At 37.2% G+C, this 16129-nt stretch overlaps 1 protein-coding gene across 1 annotated transcript in view; it reads right to left on the reverse strand.

The window, feature by feature from the left end:
* The window catches only part of CXXC4 (CXXC finger protein 4), a 37919-nt gene extending 22277 nt beyond the window's left edge, over positions 1 to 15642 (reverse strand). Inside the window, exons 1-2 of the mRNA XM_060096164.1 lie at positions 14578 to 15642; positions 10906 to 11039 (exon numbers count right to left, since the gene is read on the reverse strand). Of these exons, the coding sequence (XP_059952147.1) occupies positions 10906 to 11039; positions 14578 to 15642 (1199 nt within the window). The remainder of the gene's footprint in view (positions 1 to 10905; positions 11040 to 14577) is intronic.
* Between the last annotated feature and the right edge of the window lie 487 nt (positions 15643 to 16129).

Below are 16129 nucleotides of genomic sequence, written 5' to 3' on the forward strand. Positions count from 1 at the left end.
TTTTCATTAAATCATCAATGAAGAAATAATTAAATGACCTAAAATCAGTAAATATCCCCAAATCTGCTACCTTAAAAATTTGAGCATAACTTTCTCTTTTGGTGCTTGGTAGGCAGTCATGTGAACTGTGGTATCTTTAGGTTGAGCATGCATCTACACACTCTTGTTTAAAATATGTCAAGCCCAATAAAAACTCATCTCCTAAAAACTGAAATTGGGTATCTATACTTTCCTACATATGAATTTGTATGGGATTGGCTATTCACATCTAGCTAGATACAATATGTAAAATGTTGCAGTATTCAGGACACCAAACAAAACTAATCATTTTTAATAAAGCTAGACATGAGTTTTTAAAGAGCAAATAAAAGACAACTCGATGCTGAAATTTACTTCAGAATGCATAAAAGTTATAAATTGAGATAATAATTAAGACATTAGCAAATTCTGTAACTAAAGTTAACTATATATTTCCAATATTTATTCATGTAGTTTCTAATCCAAAAGTCTCACTGATTCACATAGGCCTTCAGAATTCTACTGTGAAACAGGATGGCTCTAATACAATACTTCCCAAGCTGAAGTCAGTATTTTGGGGTACCATTATTCTTAGATTAATCAAAAAATAATTTCCTGTTTTCCCATTTATTATTAATTAAAGAAACATAAACACCCAATCATTTTCCAATCCCCACATAATTATGGGAAGTATGCTTTTTCCAACCAAAAGCAAAGCAATTTCGAATTGTAGTTAGCCAATACGGCTTCTTATAAACTCTTTTGAAATACATATATTTCAAATAAAAACTTTTGTTTCACTGTGAGAAGCTCCACTATAAGTTTCTTAGACTTCTGAGCATCTAAGTCCTTGAAATTGGAACCCCTCACTGCATTTGATTTACCTCTTTGCACTAGAACTTGAAAACCTTAATGAATCACTGAAATTCTGCAGCAGGAAGTACATGAATAAATATGACAAAAAAAGAATAGCAGGAATCATTGTTTGCCTTTAGACATTTGATTATATTTTGTTTTGGCTTCATATGAAACTTTCAAACTTTGGGGTGTTGTGGATAAACAAAAGGAAAAGGATTCCTGATGGTTAAAAAAAACCTCCTTTTTTTCTGATTTGATTCACAAAGAATGCTAAAATATCAAGTTATATAGTTCTTAATTTTTGTACTAACAAAATTTCAAAACCTAATTGGAGAAATAGAAAATTGTATTATATATACTGTACAATATTGTGAATGTGAAAACACACACACATGCACATTATTACAAATTTGGATGATCAGTAGTTATGGTCTAAAATTATACCTAGTAAATGTTAGAGACTCCCCAAAATGTTTTAGGCAAAAATATTTTTCTATATCCTATTTACAAATAGTATATTTTAAAAACCATAATCCAATAACTATAGTAGAATTATTAGCAAGCACAGGTATAGCATAGTCCAGTAAGTTTGAGAGAACAATTAATTTATGATAAGTGATAAGCTCACAGCCCAATAATTTACTGTTATTATAATAAAAAATAACTTTATATTTTAACAATTCCAATATTTTAAAATATATGGGTTAATATAAGTACACACTGTTTCCACTTTTCAAAGTACAGCTAACTTACTTTCTCGCTCTGTCCTGTTGTACTTTATATGTATCATATATGTGCTGTCTACCAGATTAATTTTTCTCATAATTCAGATTCATTCATCATATAACTGTACAAGTCTTTGGTATGCTCACACCTTATTTTGGCCATGATCCAGGATGTAAACTAAAAACACCTATCAAATACCACTAATGGGAATATTAGACCCCTCTTTAAAAGGGAGAAAGCACCAAATAAGTAACTGCATAACTTTTATGACCCACATTTCTGGAGGTCTTAAATATGATTATAAGGAGCATTCCACTTTTCTGGTTTTCAAACTGACATTTGGGGCCAGGATTTCTCTGATTAATGGTGCAACTAGAGATGACTTTTTCATTAGGATTGATGCTCTGTGGGCTATTGCTCCTGCTACTTCTTCTGCCTTGCAAATATGAAGGCTCTTCCTCTTCCCCCCCTCTTATGAGAACACCACCACCCTCCCCATCACCACTGTGATGGCATGACTTTAAATTTAGCTAACTTTTGTAAATGGAAAGATGAGATTATATACTATGTTGGAAAGGTGCTAAATCAAGTCAATATGGTGGTAGAGCCAGTAAGGAAAACAACTGTCCAAAGGTGGGTGTGTGTGTATATGGGGAAGGAGTGGGTTGGTAGGAAGAGAAGTAACAGTTTGACACCAAGATTCCCACTGGCCCAGAAGTGGCCAAAAGAGGCACCCACTTTTGGCCCCAGTATCTAATGTAACTACTTGATTTAGTCAAGTGTCTTGATTAATGTTATATAGGATTATACTTCAATTGCTTTTGGTAAAAACACTTCAAACCACATCCTTCCAACAATAAGTAAATTTATTGTATTACACATGGGTAGTTTAGTGAGTAAAATATTCTTGGATTTATAAAAATAAACTATAATAGGGATGGTACCAGGATAAGCAGAAAGAGAAAAATATTTCAACGATCCATAAATTTAAAAGATGCTTTTGAAAAAATATTTTATATATTATTTTTAGCCTATGTATAAGAGGAAGTGTGAAAGGAAATTAAACTTGATATTAAAAAAGCAAAAATCAGGTTAATAAAATCAATACTGTCAAGAATGATTAAAATATTTAGAGTTAATTTTATTTATATATGCCAATATGTTTAAATCTTTATGAAAAAAAATATATGGTTATACGATAATGAATCTGAATATATATACATATATATGAATGTATGAATTCATATATATATATATATATATGGCAGACACAAGATAAATAATTTTATCTCCCCTCAAAGTCACTCTACTGATTCCTGTTGACTACAACAATACCTTTAGGTGAGATCATTGCTAATTAGCTATCGAAAACACCACCAGCATTCTGTTCATGACCAAGTTGTTGGACAATTTTTTAAAATTTTGATTATTTTTTAAAAGCAGACAGTGAACTGTCATCTTTTATTAAAGAGAAGAAATATTCACATAAAATGTGAAGAAATGGGAGGTCAGTTAATAAAATTGAGGTGATTTTTAAAGCCATCAGAACCATGATTTAGACAGACTCTAACTTCTATTCAAATAAAATACAATAGTTACACCTAATCTCTATAAGAAATTCAAATTATGGTGCTTCTTTTTGATTACTAGAGATGTGGGAATTTGAGAAATATTCATTTTTTTCTATATTACATAAAAAGTGAAAATAAGTTTAATAGAAAATTCCTCTTGGGCTAAGTTCTATAATATTTTGAATGTAGTCACTGAACTTCATTTGGTTCAGAATCTTCTATGATAAAAAGCCAACCGCTGAGATAGACCCAGCCTAGAAACCAAAGTGTGTTTTATGTCCATTAATTGCTTGGAGGAATTTAGAGAAAATTCCAAACTTTTCACAGTCATTAGATATTATCAGCAAAATAATGTACTTGATTAAAACTATACTTCTGAGAATCACATGTTGCTTGGAGTATTTCTTTCAAAAAAAAACTTTTTAATAACTGCAATTACCATTACACTGAATGTTTAAATTCAGTCATGCTGACTTCTTGGTTTCTTCCCTTAATTTTCTGTTTAAATAATAAAATTGAAAAGTATACAGTCAACAATTATAATTTAATCAAGTTATTACATGTTACTTGGCTCTTTAGAAATATATTTTGGTTAATCTCCCTCATTAAGAGGACATACACTCTGAAGCAGTCTCCACTAACATGGTATCACCGTATCTTGTTCTAGAGCAAGTCCTTAAGAGTCAAATTTCTCCTTAGGGAATTTCCATGTACTACTTCTTTTTCTATGTGTATCATGTACTCCATCTTCATGCAAACAGAGTCACAATCACATAGTTAACTAACTAGTAGAGTAAATTAATAAGCTTAACTTTTTTCAGGCACAGGATTTATAAGCTGTAGTGATTAATATTCTTTTTATCATTTTTCTGGAGTCTTTTCTATATGTGAAATTCTGTATTTTCCAGGAAATTCTCTGTATAACCCCTTAAAAATTACACTGATATTTTTGAACAGTTAGTTGTTTATAGATGCTGATGGCCTCTATCTCCCTAAACACCATCATCAATTTTTAGCATCAGTTTTCCCATCTTGGCATTTCTATGTTTCTAATTACAGACTTGAGCAAATTACTCTTAAAGAGAAATTAGGAGGACAAAAAATCTAGTTAGTTTACATAAAACTATTTTATCCACTATGGTAAATGAAAAGAAAAAATACTGAGTGGTTCTAGTGAATTTAAACCCAGACTCATGGCATCTTTCAAAAGAAATTTGAGGCATTAACCATTTCTACTAATTTCTTATTTAAACCAGACTCAAAAAGATGACCTTGAACATGACAATCCTTTCTGCCAACATGCTCCTTTCTCATTTCTCTTTAATCTATAACACTACAGTCTTCCTGTCCTCCCTCTCTCCCTCCCTCTCTTTCTTCTTTTCTTCCTTCCTTCCTTTCTTTCTTTCTTTCAATATAGCTCTTTCTCTTATTCAGGTCATACAAGGGTTTCCAGTGCTCTGTAAAATATGCTTGAAATAACAAGTCATACTGTAGATTCTCAGTATGTTCAAGGCAAGAATTCCTTTTTCTTTTCTTATTCCTTGAAAAATTCTGGAGTACTAATAGAAAACTTAATACTACACTACATAACCACGAGGTAGCCAAGTAGAAATCACAGATAGCAGTATGTGTTTCTTATCTAGATCTGGGAACAACTAGGCCAAGGATGAATTAAGGAATCCCAAGGCTTTTAAATAGGTGTGAGATTGCTTTCAGAGTTTTCTAAAATTACAATTATATCATTTGAAATGTGTCCATTTTGGGGGCTGATAATTAAGAATGTAAGTAGGGAGCTAATTATCTTGGATGAAAGATTAAGATGTAGAATTAGGGAATAACATAGGTATTTAAAAAAGGCAGTTAGGAATAACGAAAAGTTTGAGTTCCTTAAGCGAAGATGTGTGTGTGTGTGTATGTGTGTGTATCCACAGCACTTACTATAAATCTTAGAAAATAACAGTTCCTACCTAAAGATATGTTGAATTGAATTGAATTTATCAAGGGTTTACAATGTGTTTAGTATATACCATGAATTCATGAATATACCTCATAGGTACAGACCTGCCTAGGAGAAGTAAAGACACACTGCTTATAGAAACACATTTACATTTTACTCTTTATCTTGGTAACATTGTTCCATTTACAAATATAATTTCTTTCCTCACTACAGATTTGTTCAATAGTGTTGTGGCTGTCACTAAACTAGTGTTTTTCAAGCTTTTTTGACTGCAACCAACAGTTGGAAATACATTCTACATAGCAGCCTAGTACATGCATACACATACATTTATGTGTACATACATAAGTGAAACAAAAGTTTAACAATATGTACTCTTACTACATGTGATACACTCATATATTTTCTGCTCCATTCCATTCTATTCTACTTTCTAAAAATCCTGGTGATAAGCCAACACATTGGTTTTCATGGACCACTAATGTGTTGTCACCTGCAGTTTGCAAAACACAGCTTCACGCCATACAAATAACATGTATATGTGAAAAGCATCACATGAGGAAAATCAAAAACCACTCCACTTCATAACACATTTAACTCTATGGATAGCAGCCTTACATAGAACAACCAATATGTATATCCTTTGGCATTTTAAAGACTAGTGTTCTCTATTTTGTTTTCCATGACTGACAATTAGAGCACACTGAGTGTTTCTGAGAAGATGCCACATCTCACTTCGCATTCATCTACATACAACTGAGAATTTTATCTCTTTTCCTTATTCTTGACTCCATTAAAGCCATCCCTGATCTCATTTAACCTATAAACAAGAACATTTCCCATAGAAAAGTCTTTGCCCAGCACAGTTATTTTTCTGCCACTGATTCACCATCACTCATAATCATCATTTCCAATTAAATCTAGTCTATTATTCTTTTAAAAATTTATTTCATCTTTTTTCACTCTGTAAAGTTTTAAAGAAAATACATCTTCTCCAGAATTTGCCAGATTTGCTGAAATACACAGAAATGCCCATGACTCTTCCTGCTCTATAAACATTTATCCCTTTCTTTGCTCATCCTACTTGATCTCTATCCTTTTGATACTATCAATCATCAGTTTTTTTTTTTAAGCCCTTGAGCAAGAAGCAGAACTTTCAGCACAGTTTCCCCCATAGTTTGACACTTTTCTTCACTTGCTCCAGAATGTCCTCTGAAATATGAATTTAGATGAATATGACACCCAAATGGAATCCCATCTTCCACCCATCTTGGAAGTATTCAGTTACACTCGCGAGTTATCCTACCAAATGTTTCAAAGGCATAAGTAAACATAATAACATCAGCTAAAACACAATCTGTTTTTCCTTGTCTCTAATTCAGCGGCCACTCCACTGAACTTTAGACTCAGCTCTGACTCCCTAACCAAATGTATTGAGTCAAGCATGAAAACATTATCTCCTCCCCTTATTGTTTCCATTCTCTGCAAAACTTCTATAACTGTTTCAGCAGTTATAGTCAGCAAAGCAGATGTCCATACCCTGTCCTGACAAAACCTCTTCTAGATACTGCATTGCACCCTGGCTTGAATATCTCTTTCTCCTTCATTTTTAAAGCTTTCTTGGTTAGTATTCCAAGTCTTTTAGGGCTTATCACTATTTTCTCCCAGAAAACCAACAGCATTTTCTATTATTGCTCACTAACTTTCTTCATTTCATAAATACTCTCTTCTTATTAAAAAGAAAAAAGAAAAAGATCTGCATAGTCACTTCACTTTTTAATCTCAAAATATATATCTACCTGTTTAACTTCCTACACAGTCACTCACACACACACACCCACCCCATCTTCGAAAACAAGAGTTACTCTACACTTTTCCAGTGTTTGTAAATATGTTCTCCAACCAGAATCTGTGACAAGCATTTAACCATTTCTTACAATAATTTTCTTAAACTCACAAATGCACATTTAGAACAACTCCCGTGTCTGTCCAAATAAAGGAAATAGTAGCCAAACAAAGGTATTGAGTTGAAACACACACACGCACACACACACACACACAAAATGTATTAAAAGATACAGAAATTAATGGTAGTGGTGTTCCTTTGGTGAGGAAGGAGGATTTGTTTATCAGGTTTATCTCTTTCCAAGTGAAATCATGCCAGATGTTTGGTGAACTGGATGACTAAAACAAATATTCAGAAAACTCAAAGCCACAAAAGAGTCTACATGGGCTTTAATTTCTGATAACCATAAATAACTTGTTGGTATACTGAATTATCTATAAATGTAATTGTCTTCTCCTCTACTTTTTATTGATGACTTTAAATTAGGAACCAGAAATCGTATAGAATCTTTCAGTATGCAAAGAACATGAACCTACACACAATATTAAAAGTTGTAGTGAAGGTTGGTATTACTATGTCCATTTCACAGTTGAGGAGGTAAAGTTCAGAGAAGTAATGCTGATGTAGCTAATATTGTTCAACTGGTAAGTTACTTGAAACTAGTGGCTCTTCCCACAATCTATCACCTAAATGTAGCCACAAGGGCCCAAATATTATTTTTAATTATAAAATAAGTGAAAAGCCAAGAAGCTAGTAGTTTATTTTTTCTAAATATAATTTATATTTGCTTTTATATCAGCCAAAGAAATGCATCTTTAGTTATTAGTTCTTTGAAAAAGCAGTTGTTTGCTATGCAACTGTCTTCTGAGTAAGAAGTGTAACGTGAAATAGATAAGTTAAAGATCAAAAAAATTGAAAACCAAAAAAATTTCACAGGCTCACTCTCATACCTGGCTATGGATTCTTATGCTCTTGAAATAAATTAAGAGAAAGCCTTGAAGTTTCACAGAGAAAAAAATATTTCTCATAATGTTTTAGAGTAGAAGTTAACAAGCCTGCTGGGATCCTTTTAGCCCCTGCAGAGCTAAGTCTTCAACATTATTAAATGGCTGTCGCATCTGAAGTATGCTGCAACATAACTCAATAAACAACAGAAAACATGTGATGCTGACTAGAGGGAGGCTTTTCGATTACCCTGCAGAATAATTCAATTTCAGGACAGGTGTTTGCATGTGATGGAACAAGATATGACTGAAGGATAAAACCACCTGTGTGTCCCTCCCTCAATATTTTGAAACTACTAAGGATAATAGCATAAATGCTAGATGAAAAAGTATGTTAAGAACGAGCAGAAGCACTGCAGCACAAATGAAGGAATACAATTATGCATGCACCAAATCCTCAAAATTTACACTGATCCCACCAAAGAAAGTACTGTCTTGAAAACAGGCTTTTGTTAAAAAAAAAAAAAAAAATGATATTATCTAGAATGCTCTACTTCCCCAGCCAAGATCATCTGACGTTCTAATTGGTAACTGAAAAATCACACTTATAAAGGTGAAAGATTTTACCATTATTTTGGGTTCATTTTTGCTTTTTAAAAACTAATCTAGGGCTTCCCTGGTGGCGCAGTGGTTGAGAGTCCGCCTGCCGATGCACTGGACACGGGTTCGTGCCCCAGTCCGGGAAGATCCCACATGCCGCGGAGCGGCTGGGCCCGTGAGCCATGGCCGCTGAGCCTGCGCGTCCGGAGCCTGTTCTCGGCAACGGGAGAGGCCACAACAGTGAGAGGCCCGCGTACCGCAAAAAACAAACAAACAAACAAAAAAACTAATCTAAAACTAAGAGGAAAACTGAAAGAGAAGTAGTCCTTTGTCCAACTTGCATATTTACATGGGCCTTTCAATAAATCTTGAATTTAACCTATTAATTTAAGTAGTTATTTTTATATGATGAATGAGCTCATTTTTAATATTTGTAAAATATGAATAAAAATAAATATAAGAGACTGAAGCATATCCAGGCTTGTGAAACTTATTGGATAGTAGGACATTTTGGTACATTTTTCCAAAGCAAAATTAAAAAGTCAATTGTTTTCTGGTAAAAGTAAACTACATATTCAATCTGACCAATTGAGATTGAACAATAAGTTCTAAGAGCACCAACTACTTCAGATGATTTTTTTTAAGATACACTTCAACCTGTTCCTGGGGAACACTCCAGTAGTTTTTTGGTTTATGTTTATATCCAGAGGGAATATTCTACCAGTGTCTCCAGGATCACCCTGACAGTTCTTCAGTCTCCAACCTTGTACTCTAGAACAAATATGGATGAAATGCCTATGTCTTCTTACATGCCTTTCAGTTTTTAGTCTTACAGACTATTTTATTAAATTGTCCTGTATTTGTCAATCTTTAAGTCTGCACTGTGCAAAATTCTTAACTATTCACCCAGGAGAACAGTTGACTAAAACTAACCAAAATATGCAGTAATGCTTCAGTAATCAATTCATTAAAAAGTTTAAAAATCAAGTAACTTTTATTTCCTTCATCACTAGATATACTTTCCATTCTCACTTAAAATATCCAAATATTTTTATATGATTAAAGTCTAAAGTTTGTTGTTGTTATTGGCTTTTTGATTGTTTATTTTTATTTTGTTTAATGATGGCTGAACTTCAAACAAACATTCTTATAGGATAATTTACAAATGCTTTTAATTGCTTTAATTCTACTATTCCTAATTGCCATCCAAAAGATTGGTTAGAATTTGCATGATGTTTGGATGAGAAGGGGTATGATTTTCATTTAGGAATTATTTTAAAATGTGTGGTTCTTTTAAAAACAACTTTGACTAACTTGTATTAAATCTAGTGATGGAAACAATCTCACTGGACTTGCATTACACTTTGATGTCTTGGCAACAAATCTATTTTCTGCCTTTAGTCAAAGCTGAACTTTTCTGAGCTTTTTTCCTTAGCATTTATGAAATTCAGACTATTTTCCCTATGTTATTTCTATATTACATTCTAGTGTTAATCTACTATCATTTGGTTTGAATTTCTTGAAAAGTTTCCTCTTTCCTTTTGATTAAAACAAAAATGTGTATTTTTATACTGGGATGTTTTTGATTCTTGAAACTGAAAACTGAAAACCCATTTTTGAACTATGATATAAAATGACAAACTGTTGTATGTTGCAATTTAAGATACGAAACATCGGGCCTCCCTGGTGGCGCAGTGGTTAAGAGTCCGCCTGCCGATGCAGGGGATACGGGTTCGTGCCCCGGTCTGGGAGGATCCCATATGCCGCGGAGCGGCTGGGCCCGTGAGCCATGGCCGCTGGGCCTGCGCATCCGGAGCCTGTGCTCCGCAACGGGAGAGGCCACAACAGTGAGAGGCCCGCATACCGCAAAAAAAAAAAAAAAAAAAAAAAAAAAAAAGATACGAAACATCTGTATTTTACTTGTAGGTTTTTTTTGTCACAAACTTCCAAATCTTATATGACATGTTCAGTTGTTGACCAGTTTCGTTATTTAACCATACAGAGTTTGAGTGACACACCTATTTTATGTGTGGTCTACAAATGAAAAGGTGAGGAAGCAGGTGCCACCTTCCTGCAAAAATCGCAGACAATGCTCTGTCCAGAATTTTACAATTGCCATTTGTGTGGTTGAAGCTCTTAGAACTTAACGTCGTATACAGGAAATGTGTCCCTCCTCCCTTAGAACACTCTTCGAAATCCAGTTACCAAGCGTGGGGCAATATCTGGATGCTTTCCACGAGACCTCCTAGGACCTCAACCTAACTTGTGGAAAATTATTTGGGGCCCGTTCATTCAGCAGATAAATTTTTAAAAGAGAGAAAAGAAAAGAAAGATGAGATTATCCTTTTTCCTGACTTTCCAGTTTCTCAGTCTCTTCACTCTAACGTTCTTCTTCCAACTCCCGCCTCCAGCTCACAGAAAGCCTGGGTGGCAGCGGTGTGTACGCTCAGCAGAGAGCCAAGAGCGGGGGCAGGGAAGTCTCCCGAGGCACTGCTTACTAATGTAATTCCATAAATCAGCTAATGGGAGAGAAACCAGATCTGTGTGGTCTCTAATGCTGTCCCACAGAGCTCAATCATGTCACCTGAACAATGTTCAGGGACTACGAGGCTGGGGTTACCCACGGGACAATTTTCTCCCTTGAGTCATATCAGGTTGAGAGATTTAAAAAAAGTTAGATCTTAGTATCAGAAATGTAACTGCTGTGAATATAAAAACTACAGGATTCTCTTTGTATGAGATTACCTTTGTGTGAGACAAAGGTCTGTCATATAATGTATTATCATACTATGTAATCACATTTCTTAAAATATCTGGGAACTTAATATTGATCATTTAGGATACAAGTTTTTAAGATAAATTTTGTTGCACAGGGGCATACAGAATTTGTAATGACTGCTTTGAATAATCAGTGATAATTTTTTTAGTAGAGTAATTGACTAAATGAATAGTCTTATATGCAACTATACAGTGCACAATATCATAGGAAAACTAAGTTTGTTTTATATGCATTGTTATCATATGGAATACTATAAAGGGGTGATTTTATTAATATATTTTGAAGGAATTAAGATGCTCTTAACATGAGGCTAAGCAGGAAAACGTGGAAATAAGTAAAGCAGTTTTAAAAGGAATGCCAGAGGGAGGCTTTAAAAAATGTGGGCAAGAATCCCAACACATCTATGTGAATCCGTCTTAATTTCAGTTTACTCACCCTGAGAATCTGATTACACCTCCAGTATTTGGCATGAGAATAAGTCAAAGGGAAGAAGAGCACATGGGGCTTGAAGTGATAAATAAGAATAGTAGTGATGACTATAATCCAGATATTAATTGGTGTCCATAATTTAAAGTCAACAAATATTAGCTACTGAACTTACACCTGAAATCCACAGGTAATATCCATAATGAATCCCCAAATCACTATCCTTAGCCAGGGAGTCTACCTGACATCTAAAACATCTCCACAGATGATGATAAGTTACAGAAACCAAATTAGAGAGGGAAGCAGGTCAGCAGGGGTACTTTTCACCATCCCACAACCACTGCTCCAGCTTTGGTTCAGTCATGTAAACCCTGTCACTCTGACATGCATCCAGCTGGTTTCCTACAACCATAACTGTGTGGTTACACATGTGCTTAAGGCAATCATGCTGCCTTTGCCGCTTTAAAATGACCTAGATAGAATCTTGGCCAATTAAAATTTAAAAGCAAACAAAACTTTTTCTTTCTTTCTGCCAAATTGCATTCCATTAATAATCTTAGCTTTGAACCAAGAAAAATTCTCTGGTAGGAAGGGGTGTATAGCTAGGAGAACATCTTCAGAGAGCTCTACAAAGAGAGAACTGTGTTTCCCCTCCCATCCAAACCCCAGTTTCTGAAGATCAACAGAATTTTAAAAGAGAAGAAAAGGTAATATTATGGAATTTTGTGATCAAAAAGCCTAAGAAACTTAAGGATCATGATAAGTTTGTGGGAAAACTATCAAAAGGAAGAAAAAAGGAAACTTATGAAATTTGTTTAGACTAATAAATCAGCATAGAAACTTGTGCAGAAAACCTCTTGGTACTCACATTAAACTCGTTCAGAGAGGTTACTTACTAAATAAATGAGAATTATTCAGTGGTCCTATCTACTACATACCCTAAATTGGGATGCAGGCAGTGCGTGCGTCTAGCAAAAAATGAAGGCCACTTAGCAACACTAAATCTATAATTCTAGATTTTATAATCCTAGATACTATAGTTCAAGAGGAAAAAAAAGTAAAAGCTATGTAGTGCTTATCAACTGGGCAATAACAGGAGGCTTTATTATGAACTGAATTTTAATTGCCCATGGGCCTTAGAGACCTAGAGAAGTTATATTAATCCAGAGAAGATCATTCAAAGCTAAAAACTAATTTTTGCCACCTAAGAAAACACATGGACCTATGCCTTTATAATTGCTATTACCTTTGCTTAAGCAGAGTTGCCAAAGGAAATGTAATAAACCACCCTGGAGTAAAGTCAAACTTTCATCAGAGATGGGTTCTTTTATAAAGAGAAATCAATGCAATATTTTGATGGAATTGATCATAATCAATAATGATATCAATATAAATTGATTTTGAGGGAATTCCAAAGTGCTATTTGCTTTGACTTATATTAATAAAACTTAAAAAAAAAAAAACCCTGTATCTTACTTGTGTTCAAACATGCAAAGATCTTTAACTCTTTTCCCTTCTCCTTTTAAAGACCAGTCCTTCTTGGAGAAAATTCCTTTAAGCCACATTCACAATTTTTTTAAATAATGTGCAGATTTTCCTCTGATGACAACTTGTGAGAACCACTCTCAGCCTATAATCCAGCCCATTGAATATTCCCTAATGCTAAATCCACCACCTATATATGAACACTTAGCCATCTACTCTGTAAATTATATCAAGAGGCTAAATATGATTACCTTTCTATATTTCTTTACTAAATATACCACCAAACCCATTTACCTCTGATTTTTCATTTATTCCCCTTTTGTTTTGATCAGGTCACCATATGAAATTTCCACCAAACACATCAATCTTTGTATTTAACATAATTAAAAGCCTAATTTAACAATTAATTTAGTGATAATCTGTACGTTGTCTGTTTTAAGGGCATATATGAAAAAGAAACTATTATTGAGCAAATAGTGTGTCCAACAAAACAGTGCTTGGTGTATAGAACAATTTTGTGACTACAAAATGGTTAATCTGCTAAATGCAGAACCCCAAATTTATATTTTTTGTAACTGAGTTTTAGGAATCATTCGTTTCTAAGCTATGTAAGACATTATTAAATAAAATTGCCATCACCTACTACAAATTTTATCTATTCTAAGTCATCTCTCCTTAAAAACTGCAAATGGTGTTCAGCTTTCTATACTATATCCATTTTCCGGAAAAACACCAAGTATGCAGAAAATAAAATGAGGAAACAGAAACATTTTGTCATGGTAAGGAGAAAAATTATCCTAGAAGAGGGTAGAAAATCCCCTTTTGAATTAATGTATTTCCGTTTCAATGATGTGTGTGTGTGTGTGTGTGTGTGTGTGTGTGAATGGGAATGTAGGCTTGTGTGCCACAAACTGTGTCCTCACTGTTACAACTGGGCCACTAATAAGTCTCTCTTGCCCAATAAAAGTATATAGAATGTGATGTGTCCCACCCGTTGGGCAGAGATGCTTTTAAAAATAATAATAAGGGGGGAGGGGTCATTTTGAACCACCAAGGGAAATTTCTGACCATATTGAATGTGAAACTTCTGATTTTTCAAACCAATTACATTAGTTTTCCTCCCGGAGCTAAAAAGGAGGGGCGCCCTCCCCATATGGAGGGCGGTTCCAGGCGAAGTGCAGCTGGGGAGGGTGGCGGAGAGGCCATGACCTCCGCAAACCACCTACAACTGTATCTTACAACCTGAATGAAGCTTCAGGAAAGGGGTACTGCATCTTGAAGCCAGACACGAAGCCCTGAAGGGGAGAGGAGAGGGGAGTGAGGAGGGAGGGGGGGAGACTGGGAAACAAGAAATCATCTCCTCTGACCTCTAGCGAAGTGCCAGGTTTTTTCTTTAGCTCTTCACATTTTCTAAATTTGCAGATCTGGTGTCCCGTTTTGCGGTTCCTGCAACTGCTGCAGACGCCACAGTTGATGAGCCTCTTGCAGGGCACGCAGACCCCACACCTTTTCCTCTTCTTCTTGGCCGGGTTGGCTCCGCCAGCTCCCCCCGAGGAGGACGAGGAGGAGGAGGAATGATTCTGCGGGCAGTCTGCCAGATTGGCAATTTGAAACGCACTGTCTGTGACGGCTGCTGAGGCTGCTGCGGGGGAGTGAAGGGCTGTCATGACGATGACCCCTGGAGGTAATGAGATGCCCCCTAAAGCCGGGATAGCGGAAAAAGTCCCCACGCGCTCGGGGAGATTCATTATCTCTGCTTCAGCAGCGCCGCATTTGAGCTTGTTCATGCATTCCCCCGCCAAAGGTCTGCAGTGTTCGGGGGATAAGGTGGAGAGGAAATTAGTATTTGCCATTTGCAACGACGGCTCTGGCGGGCAGCCAGCTTTCCCCAGCCTCTGGGAGTCGTTTCGGTGGTGCATGCTGGTCCTGCTGCCGCCGCCGCCGCCGCCGCCGCCGCCGCCGCCGCCGCCGCCACCACCACCGCCGGTGGGGAGGATCGCCGAGGAGGAGGCGGAGGAGGAGGCGGCGGCGGAGGAGGATTTCCTGCTGCCCCCGCCGCCCCCGCCGCCGCCCCCGCCGCCGCCGCCGCCTCCGCCGCCCCCGCCCCCGCCACTGCCCCAGAGCATGGCGGTGGCGGCGGCGGCGGTGGCCGCGTTGTCGCAGTTCCAGGGGGACATGCCGATGCGCGCGGCGGCCGCGGCGGCGGCGGCGCTGCTGGGGAAGATGGGGGTGGTGATGCGCGCGATCTTGGCCGCCTGCGGGAAGGCGCCCCCGTTGGTCTTGTAGAAGGAGGTGGCAAAGGAGCGGTAGCGCTCCATCTCCGAGTTGTAATCCACAAGGCTGTTCAGGGCCCCCTCGGGCAGGTGGCTTTCCTTGGGCAAGCCCGGGGCCTCCGGGCTCGGCCCGGGCTCCACGCAGACATTGGTGTTCATGGTACAGGGGGGGAAGAAGGGGTGCAGGGTGGAAGTGGGGACCGTCTGGTCCGACACCTGGGTGGGAAAGGGGGGAAGGTGGGGGGGAGGGAAGGGGGTGATGGTGGTGCCGGGGTGGGGGCCGAGGCGGGAGGGGAAAGTGGGTCCGGGTGGGGAGAGCAAGGTGAGGACTGCTTTATTCCTCTCTGGGGCGCATTTCCACAGACGGTGAATTCCCAGGCAGCGTCTTCCTTTGCATTATCCTCCAACTGTTACAACTAAAATAAAGAAAGTCATTCCAACAAGCAGCACGAGGAAAAAGATCGACAAATAAATAAACAGCCTCCCTCACTACCCCACCTCAGACGCTGAAAGCTCCCACATTCTTCGTCAGGTCGTTTGCATAACAATCATCAAGACGTGACCCCCCCCATTCCCATCCTTCCCCCACGCTCCCAGCCCCGCTCTCTCCCTCCCCACAGCACACCACGGCTCCTCCCCCCTATTC

The sequence above is a fragment of the Mesoplodon densirostris genome, chromosome 1 (genome assembly GCF_025265405.1).
Source record: "Mesoplodon densirostris isolate mMesDen1 chromosome 1, mMesDen1 primary haplotype, whole genome shotgun sequence".
Classification (NCBI taxonomy): domain Eukaryota; kingdom Metazoa; phylum Chordata; class Mammalia; order Artiodactyla; family Ziphiidae; genus Mesoplodon; species Mesoplodon densirostris.